Source organism: Dysidea avara, chromosome 6, assembly GCF_963678975.1.
Source record: "Dysidea avara chromosome 6, odDysAvar1.4, whole genome shotgun sequence".
In the NCBI taxonomy this organism is placed as follows: Eukaryota; Metazoa; Porifera; class Demospongiae; order Dictyoceratida; family Dysideidae; genus Dysidea; species Dysidea avara.
In genome coordinates, this window is record NC_089277.1 from 15,827,065 (window position 1) to 15,838,262 (window position 11,198).

At 38.6% G+C, this 11,198-nt stretch overlaps 1 protein-coding gene across 1 annotated transcript; it reads left to right on the top strand.

The window, feature by feature from the left end:
* Positions 1–4,729: 4,729 nt before the first annotated feature.
* Positions 4,730–9,426, top strand: LOC136257620 (uncharacterized). The gene is made up of 2 exons (XM_066050870.1): positions 4,730–4,904; positions 8,085–9,426. Exons 1-2 carry the CDS (start codon positions 4,826–4,828, stop codon positions 9,287–9,289), a joined length of 1,284 nt encoding a protein of 427 aa, XP_065906942.1. The 5' UTR covers positions 4,730–4,825; the 3' UTR covers positions 9,290–9,426.
* Positions 9,427–11,198: the final 1,772 nt, after the last annotated feature.

An 11,198-nucleotide genomic window follows, 5' to 3' on the forward strand; every position in this document is an offset into this window, starting at 1 on the left:
CTACGTAAAAATCCTTACGTAGCTCGCTACACACTGACTACTTTATTAGAGTGACTGCTCTATTAGAGTATCTCGATCTTTATCACGGTTTTCAGCCCCACTCCAAGAAAGATAATTTCGGTGTGATATCATTCTGAGGGGGGCTAAGCCCCCCCTCAGCAGACCTAGGGGGGGCTTTAGCCCCCTAGCCCCCCCCCCCCCTTTCCGCCGCCTATGCCGTTCACCACTGAATTGTCGCAGTAATAGCTATAGCTAAAATGCTTTTATCAAACTAAATACTATTGTATTGGATGGATGTAATTAAGTATATATATATAGCTATATGTATATGTTATACTACAGATATCATGGTATTCGAAATATATACCAAAAGATATACAAACTTAGAAAAGATTTTATAGTGCGAGGCGAAGCTTTCGCCTCGCACTATGGCGTCCTTTCCTAAATATGTATATCTTTTGGTATATATTTTGAATACCATGATATCTGTAGTATAATATGTTAATACAACATCTCGTCTCCCACTTGGAAGTAGTAACAGCAATTTCTAATGTTTTACACCATTATTAGTACTGGTAAGTAATTCCTGGTGATTAGCATGCTGAAGAAGTATGCACATGTGTTTGCAGAATACAATCTACTTGAAAATTGGTCGAACAATCCATAGCAACTGTTGCTAGGCAACAAAATTTAAAGCTGACCTAGTTATAGGCCTTTTGGCAGTTGCTTAGCAACCGTTGCTATGGTGTCAAAATCATTTCTAAAATCAGTAGTGGTTACCTAGCAACGGTTGCTAGGCAACAGTATTGTTGCTAGGTAACAGGTATTGGTTACTATGGTACCAGTAGTTGTCAAGTCGGACATGCCTAACTGGTAAAACAACTAAACACTATCAAGAATTTTTAGCCAATCAGATGCGTATATCAAATGTACAAGTGATATACTGATTCTATTGGCTAGTTTGCTGTAGTATATCAAAAATATACCACAAGCTGCTATTGGAGTTTTTGTACAGGACACGATATTGATGTTGTATTAATATATATATCAAAAGTATAAGTTATAGTTATAACTATTTTATATCCCAGTGAGCGGGAGTGCGCAGAAGTTTACGGATAGTAAATTAAGTTCCGGTTTGAGTTCCTGTCACTGTGCTCTACCTATTATCTATGGCTCTACATACTGCCTACAAACTACAGCGAAGGGCGGTGTTATGAAGCAGCGGTTCCAGGTACAATTCGCCTTCGCCAGAAGTTGGTATGGTGGTGTCGCATGGTGTGCAAGAGAAAAATAAAGACCAACAAGTGGCTACCATAGTCCGAGATAGAACGATGAAGCTAGAGGAAGTTAGTTCTTCACCATAGTGACCGTTGGGAGTGATTGCTGGAGCGAAAATCGTCACGGACTATTCTTGACATTTGTTAAACTATCGTATTGGTAACTTGTAGTGTTATTGTGTAAAGGATTAACAGTTTTCTTGTAAGATTTAGCTAGTTTTAAGTGCTGTATTGGTGTGTTTTGTATCAATATTTCCTTATTTGGCTCTTTATTATGATGTCACGAAAGAGACTGAGTAGCTCCACCATAGATAATATATACCTCCGGACACCGGAGGTATATATTATCTATGGCTCCGCAACAGGGTGATAAGTTAGTTATCACTGGGTGATAACTAATATATCGTACAGTAGCAGCGCCGCTCTGTCTAGCTGTATGGTAGTTATAACCCAGCGCGGCGCTTTGATACTCCCACGCACTGGGGTTTAATATATAGTTATACAACGGCCACGAGTGCTCTGCCTGATATAAACGCACGAGCCTGAGGGCCGTCAGGCCCGAAGGCAAGTGCGTTTATACAGGCAGAGCACGAGTGCATGTTGTATAACTGTTATGTACCACTCACCTAATAGGTGGGGAGAGTCTCACAAGACAGCTGTACTACTTATAAAGGCCAGGTTTCTAACATCGATTGTGGGTAACCAAGCCAGACGTTGCGATGACGTCCCCCCTGCAGTACTGCAGCCACCTGAGATATTGAAAGCTAGTGCGCTATGGGTTATATCACTAACCTGCATTGGCTGTTCGACTCTCATCATGTAGTGCTCAGCATGCCAGTGTGCCATATAGACTAAGCACCAGACTAATCACCAGTGATTCTCTCGAGCGAAAAAAAGCAGCTAAATGATTATGATTATGATTAAATACGGGTAAAGGCACAGCCTGCATACCCGATCAATGCAGTAATTATACAAAAATAACTCTTGAATCAATTAAATAACTTATACAAAAATAAATCTTGAATCAATTAAATGACTATCTAATAATGATTTAAAAGTGTTAATCGAAGAACTATTTACAACATAATTAGGCAAACTATTCCAATTGTTGGTGATTCTATTGATAAAGTAATTAGATCTACATACTAGTCTTGAGCGTTCCTTAAACAATTTGAATTGATGCCCCCTGGTAATAGATCTTGAGTACGTATATATATCAGTAAAATCGGTGGTGAAATAATTGTTAAGAATTTTGAAAAGAAATATTAGATCACCTCTCAAACGTCTATAATGAAAAGATGGCAAATCTAGTTGTGTCAACCTCTCTGAGTAAGATTTGTCTTGAAGTTGTGGGATGAGACGAGTAAATAGACGGTTTAAGTAAACAAAACCTAACTACTAAACGATACTAGTCTAATTCTTACTATTCACACTGGCTAAACTCGAATCTGGTGGCATGACAAAACTGGTTCCCACAATCGAACTTAAAGGTTAGTATTATTTAGAATATATTTGTTTTATTGAGTCATTGTCGAGGTGGACTACAGTTTAATCTGGGATAAGATGGCACCAGACTAGTAAGGTGTATAAGTACGTTTATATATATGTAGACAAGAGTTGTGGCCACCCGCGTTGGCTTTTTCGATCGCCATTGGCTGCTTGTAAACATTATACGTATTGGTGACGTTATGGCCCACAATCGACCTTTACATGTCGGGCTATAAAAGAATTCAAGTGATCTGTGAAGTGTCTTTCCACCTATTAGGTGAGGTGTCGTAGTGGTCTTCACCACCGGCACTTGTGCTATGCTGCACAAAACCGCAGCCAGTGCAATATCTGTATATTGCACTGCGGTCGGTGCATTATACCTTATAATGCACTCTTGTGGTCTACAAACCGCAACCAGTGCATTATAAGTTATAATGCACTCGCTGCGGTCTGCAGCAGTGCAATATACAAATTATGGCACTGGCGGTGCCTTTGAACTGCCCACGCAGAGTGGTACATTAATATATACATATATATGTAGCTATAGTTGAAATGCATATGGTTCAATGCATGCATGCAGCAGCTAGCTGTACTGCTGATATAACACTGCCCTTCATGTCACAGCTGGGATGATGCAGTACACAAGAAGGTGCTGGGTGACTATTTCACAGTTAGTTTGACTTTGGTTTCAGGCGGATTTGTAATAAATGCTAGTAAAAATGTGCATATTTTCATGAGTTTTGTAAACTGATCTTGGCCTGGCATAAAGTTTAGTATTTTAATCAGAAATAGTTATGGCTGGCCCCTCCACAAGGTGAGCCCAAATGCCCCATCCTGGATCCGCCATTGGTGCCATGCAGCGTAAAGTTTAGACAGTGCATAATATTATCTATTTGATGACATTCAATTCCCTGCAGCCAGCCATATAAAATTATGAGGCATGCAATTAACCAACAAAGATGTGTAGATGCATGCGGCAGCACAGTATGCAGTATGTAGCTAATTAAGCTAGTGATTGCTATTGTGCACAGACAGAGAAACTATCAGTAATCTACTAGCTAGACTATACAGACCAAATTAGCTACTTCTCACTGCAACTGACAATTATGAGGAACAATCAATGATTGGAACACTACTACTGATATAGAGCCCATTGAAGTTGCAGGTACTGATAACTGCAACAGTGATTGGCCACACACCAGTAGGACTGCATGGCTGCTCAGTATGTGCTGCATGCATACATGCACAAATATAATAGCTATACAATCAGATTCCCCTACTTGTACTATGTAACTTTATTCGCATTCATTCATGGCATCAGTGGCATGTATAATTACTGTATGCATGTTAGTGTATGCAGTTTGCATATATGACAGACACTATAATGTGTATTAGTGCTTCCTTGTTTCATGAATCACCACCAAACTATTCCTATTCTTAATTCACTGTAAATGAATTTCATATCAAAGGGATGACTCGACATGTAGCTCTTGTGATAACTGAGCATGAGTGTGATCCTCATACTCAAGTTGTCACAGGAGTCATCCCAATTTGGAATGAAATTCATATTTCTTTTACAGTGTAGCTATATACAGTTGTGGAGTAACACACACAACAACCGATTCCGGCATTCGCTAGTTCTATGCTACGTAAGTAGGTCAGTATAGCTAGCTATAGCTATATGTACCTAAAGAAACAGCCATGCGGCCTATGTATAGCTATGGACACTAACAGTGAGGAATTTCATGCACTAGGAAATAACAGATGGCTATAGCCTATATAGCCTAGGCTATGCCTATGGTTAAGGATTTTTGACTTACACTTAGTTACATGCAATCCCAATTGATGGCTAAGAACACTGAGATAGCTAGCTAGCTGAAACAGACATTAATGTTGTCACACTTGCATTAGTTGTGCAAACAGCTCACATATGACCAAGCAGCGCCTTTAAAATTAATTAATAATTTTAGTGTGGGCGAGGAGTGTGGGTGCTGGCCTATGGTCTACCCTCGGGTCTACCCGTGTCTTGGCGTTATCCTTCAGAGCATTAATCGGTGATCATGGAATACCTAGATTGGGTGTCAGCATCTAATGGGTATGTCCCACCTGACGCGGTGTGTGCAGGACTAAATGAGAAAGGTACGTGATTAAAGTTTTCAGATCTATATACAGCATATGGACATGAGATCTGCTGAATCTATAGGTATAAATGTTGAGGCACGGTGGTGGGGAGTAATGTTAGTAACCGTCACACCCTTTTTACATATTTTCGCGAGGCGCATAATTTCGCGATGGCTACATAGAACATGACAACTGGGATGTTTAGTACTATTCATACACATGCTATAGTGTGCTAAAAGCTGTGTCAGATTAGTGTGAATGTTGCGTTGAAGTCAAGCTATGACAAAAATGCTGTCAGGAATTCTGCATTACAAGGTTTCACTGATACTAAGTGATTTCCTGTTTATCATGTATAGTAGTGATGAACACCATGTACAAACTCTGCCAGCCTTCAATGAATACACTGAATTAGGCCATATCCATTTGAATAGTTGTCGCTCGGATTTAATTATTTTACAACAAAACGGGTCGCTTGGTAAGCTAAAAGAAAGAAGAAAAAAACAGCTGGCTAATTTCAGAAACGTTTATCTTTCAAAAATATATATGTAAGTCAGATAAAATATATGTAGCTACTGCACTGTCTGCAGACATGTCTAAAAATACTTTCTAGTTACAAGCTACGTAGCCAGCAATTGTAAAGGGCTACATGTAGCCCAATGAGACATGGACTACACTGAAATATATAGATATATGTTAGCCAAGAAGTACACTGGTTTTAAGGGAACTACACCCATATAGATAATTGAGATTTTACACGCTGACTGTTCTATTAGAGTATCTCAATCATTTTGCACCAATTACAAATTAAAGTCATGTGATCTTTGTTTTCTGAATTAAAATCTGTGCAAAATTAGGTTGGTCAGGTCCGAGCAACAATTTTAAATAGGTATGGCCTTATATAACCCTCTAGCGCTTAACTGGTAATAACAGTTGTTTACATTTCCAGGCCTTTTACTGAGTGTGGTGCTTGGCCGGTATCTGGGTGGCATGCGGATTGAGTCACTGGGTTGATTTTTTTTGCTCTTCTATTGGTATTTGTCCTAGCTACTTTACTTTAGGATACGCATGCATGCTTCATGGTCCTGTGTAGTGAGTGTAAAATATGATTTGTAACAAATGCTTTCACTCATACAGTTGTACTTAGTCAAGCCCGCTACCAGATGTTCTTGAATTTACACCTGTATTCGAAAGTAGCAGTGAGTGTACTATCAAACTGATGTCCTTCTCACTGTCATTATTCTCACTTACAGGAGTAGTAAAATCTGTGTACATGTATTGTGTTACTTGAACATGTTGCCATAACACTGCACAACGTGTTTGTGATGCATTGGTTCTCTGTTGTAGCTGAACAGTGTTAGCTCAATAATGCTTTGTACTATGTCCTCTTTCTCTGTATGATATTTATTGAACAAGTGCAGCCTGCATGTTCCCAAATGGTAGTACTCGACTAGTATCATTGTGCACCAGTAGTGGGTGCACCTAAATGAGGTCCATCCTAGTGTTCATTCTAGTGTCCATCCCAGTGTCCAACCCAGTGTCCATCCCAGTGTTCATTCCACTGTCCATCCCAGTGTTCATCTCAGTGTCCATCCTGGGTCCATCCCAGTGCTCTATTAGTAATTTATGAATGATGCATGCAACATGTGCAGGGATGGATCTAGAGAAGGGTTGAAGCTCCCGCACTTTTATACTTTTCTTATTCAGGATTGCAATGATTTATAATCACTACAAACCATCAGTAATGCAAACATATAAACCCACTTTAGAACCACCTTTCCAAAGGTTTAATTATATTGTCACAGGATTTTGTCAATTGACCTGAATTGACATAATTTGGGAGTGCACATGATCAAGATATTAGTCACCTATAATAGAACATTCAGTGGAAATGAAGTTGGTTCTGCCATAGAAATCCAAGTCGGTTTTGTAGTAAAAAATGAACTATGCATGATGAAGTGCATGGGTCTATTTCAATGGTCTTCATTATGATGCGTCTACAGTAGAACCATAGTTATCTGTACCCCACTTATCCTGATCCTCGGTCAACTGAACTACAGAAATGACTGCTCTATCAGAGTAGTAACTGTTCTATTAGGATAGTTGATAGTACTGATATTTTTAAAAATGTTATTTATGCTATATAATAGATATATGGGCACAATGTGGAGTCTATGAAATTTATAAACCCCGGGCTGTAATGCACGAGCAAAGCGAGGGCGCTACTAAGGGCCTGAGGGTTTATAAATTTCATAGACTCCACATTGTGCCTGTATAACTGCTTTAGACTCTATTTCACATTACACTCAGATTACTTACCTTATCCATGGCTGTAGGCTCGGCGAAAGTGGTTGGTTTTCACTAGCGCCATGGCAACTATGCGTCCTCATGTGACAAAATAATAGCGCTTGTTAAATCATTGCACGAGAACAATGCGTAGCGATTGGATAAACCTAGATTTTGAGCATATGCTATATTGTTCCTGAAGGCGTGGAGTATATTAGAAAACAAGGTGGAGTATATGAGATTTATTACCCACCCAAAACAGTCTAAATAGAGTCTAATTTAAGGTTAATTGCATATAGTTTCAGACATACAGACTTTCAGACTTATGGACTAACCCCTTGGTCCCAAGGGGTTCGGATAACTTCCACTATATGTACTTGTACAGTATCGTCATGACGAAATATTTCAAGTGCACATGTGCTACTGAAAATGCTCTTAGATTCAGTCTCAAAGTGCTCAAATTTCAGTAATGGTATGTGCATGCTACCAGACCACTTTGCTAACTACTGTACAGTTAGCAATTATTAATACTTCCTAAATGACAGCCACCGCACATATATATTATTAGTAACTATGGGTAAGAGTTTGGGTTGCCAAACAACCCATGGCCAGGCATATCTATTTCAGTTCTACGAAACTGGCAAGTATTGTGATAAGGCATGTATAGCTTTGTAGTATTTGTAGATGGAAGGGTTTGTGTAGGTTCAGACAATTTAAGAGGGTGCACATGAACATCCAGACCTCCTAGCTTCAACATGCTTAGCATGCTGTGCACACACCTCCACCATGTCTACTGCTATAGTGTGGCCCTCCCTTTTGTATGCAGTTTATTGATGTATATAGGAGTGTCAATATACTGCATGCAAACAATGTAATTTGAATATGATACGGTATAATATGTTCCCATTATTATAGGAGAGAAAATTTACATTGCTCGGATTTTGGTAGTGAATGAAAACAAACATGTCAAGTTTCCACCTAAACTTATTCCAGCTTTTGTGACCAGTTCAAAGAAAGCCAGTGCTGTTACATGCTTCACACTGCCACAATTTTCTAATCCTTTAGAAATAAAACTTTCTTCAGACAAGAAATATGAAGTTTTAACATGCAAGATCCCAGATCTTCTCTACTGGGAGCCATTTGAAAATATTTCAGTTGACTGCTTTCGATCTACAGTGATTTTCTCCTATGTTTGTGATAGGGAAGCTTCTCGTGCTTTGTTTTATGGACAAGCTGAGGCTCCAGAAAAGCTGGGCATCAAAAAGCCAAAGTCCTACCAAGGTTCTGTTATTGGATTTGGGAAGATCACTAGTGACAGTCATGCAAAGTTTGACTTTACAAGTGAAGAGTGCCCCTACCACTTCTACACAATGTGTGGAAATGATATTGTTGAAACTTCAAAGTTTTTGGTGTTCTGCTTTCATCAGGTCCCAAAATTAAGCAGTTTTTGCTGCCCGACAGTAAAGTGGGTGGATGTTTCCAATGAACAATTTCCACCCAATGCTTTTCCCGTTGCCCTTGCCACCAATGGAGATAAATTGTATGTTGTTAAAGGAGACAACAAGAGGGAAAACACAACAATTATAACACCAGTCACTTCTTCCTCAGGGAAAGTACAGTATATGTCATGGCCACACTATGCTAATCGTACTGAGTATAAATGTAGTATGCTAGTAGTTGATGATCCCGACACTGTGGAATGGTGTGCCTTTTTATATGAAGATAAAACAAGTCCCCCACCACCACTTGCTGTTCCAATTAACTGTAACTGGCCTCACCAAGCATCGTGCATTGGCCGGAAAGTAACAAATGATGCTTTGGGTGGTGAAAAAGGAAATTCTCTCATGAAAAATACAACAGTTGTTGGACTAATATATACTGATATATTAATTGCAAATATTACATGGGATATTCCTAGTGGAGACATGCCAACTTGTTTTGATGTGCTGGTAGCAAGGGTAACTCCTAAGAGCTTAAAACAACTTTGTCGTAATGTGATCATATCTACCACACTGGCTATTCCTGACAGACTTGACCAGTTGTCTATTCCCAAGTTTTTGAAGGAATATTGTAGGTTGACAACAGAAGAAAGAATAACTCTTCCATTTTATGAATTATAGGATTGGTCTATATTCAGTAGTTTTATGTATTTGTTCATTGTAGAACAAGAGTTACATTTTGAAGTAGTTTTTATTATATGTGGTATGTTAAAAAGATATGTAGTTTCAGAAATAGTGTTCTTAGTTAATAACCATTGAGTTCATTACTAAATTTGAGACTGCATGCAATCATGTATATCTAATGTTGACAATCCAGTTTGTGGTCTTATAGCTAGTTTTAATGTATGTATACGTAGAACTATAACACGGATTGGTTGTTTCCTTCACTACTTAATAGATATAGTCATCTGCTTGGCAGCTAGTTCATGTGCATGGAGAGCTGTTTTCCTTAATGAACTGAGTGCTGTGTGCATTTAACTACTGTAGTTGCCAGTCAGGTAATACTGTAGCTATGGTAACAGCTATAATCCTCCCAAGGGTTAGCTTTATTAGGACTTCAAATAGCTATACTATTAGCTATAGGAATGCTGGTGATCATTGCCAGGAGTAATTATATATGCAACACCCTCCAGTAAATGAGAAGAATGCACACGATACAGGAAAGACTATTAAAAGTATTGTTCATAAATGAATTAGCCTCGGTACCTTATATGTGCATATAGGGCTATCTCAGATTGTACACTAACTAACTACAAAACATGTAATTGGGATCCAAGCATTAAACATTAGCTCTTTTCATGCATGTGTATCATACATACATGGTGATGGCTATATTAGGCTTATACTACCATGCTGACCATGTATGTAGGACTGAAATGATTTCAGTGTGCAGGGTTAGTTAAATATCAGATGTGCATGAGCTAAGGGAATTGTACATACCCATATACCAGTGTTTACTACACAGGTGCGAACTATATCTGGTGATCACACATGCCAGGTATACACAGTATGTCAGTTTCTATGTGACATTTAACTTACTGATAACAAAAAGAAATGAATTTGTACATAGCATAATTATTTAAAAATTTGCACTAGCATTTGCATAGAAATCAGGTATTTGAGTGGCACACTTTTTGACAATCATGCATGTTAACTGATTTTATAATGTGTATATAGGCAAGTTATAAAAGAGAAGGTACTTACTGTAGTGGGACTGACGGAGACAAACAAATATAGCTGTTCATGCCTGCCCTATATACCTATCAACCATACACTTTCTGCAGAGTCCCAGGTCTATATGAAAAAACATATACCATGTTAGAATCTGAGAAACGAAAACTACGTATACTGCAGTGAGATATGAACCTGCACTGCAACCTACGTAGGCAGACAGCAGGTTTTCACCTTTTTGTATAATATGCATTGTGTGTTGATGCGTCTACAAGTAAAATTTGTATACCACTCAAGTCCAGTTGTATAACAAATGTAAAATAGTATAGTTGTGATGTATCGATCAGTTCCCAGTTATATGTACATGTGCATCATGTGCACGACCGCTACTGTACTACTGATCTAGCTGCTTCACACTGCAAGGGTCTAAACCACTGGGAATATATAGCTATATCCTCAGACAATAAAGGACTTTCTGTAAGATCTTCTGCATTGGATGATAATGAACCTTATATAATATTAGCTATACTTTGTTCATGGATCATAGTTGTCAGAGTGTCAAGACATTAAAATGTTTAGATCTCGAGGAGGCCCTATACACTGATTTGTTATGGTAGCACATAATAGTGCTAAATTTTAACTACTCTAGTCAAAAAATAGCACCTCTAGGTGTTACCATAGCACTTTTATTTTAACAATGTTACATTGTACTGTTGGATTTGGGAAGATAGCCATTAATCATCATGTAAAAAATTGATTTTTGGCAGCCATTTTTTCATCAGGGAGAATATGTACTGGCCATACTGTGATAATTGTACTGAGTGCATGCAAATGTAGTGTGCTGCTGTTGATGGTCCTG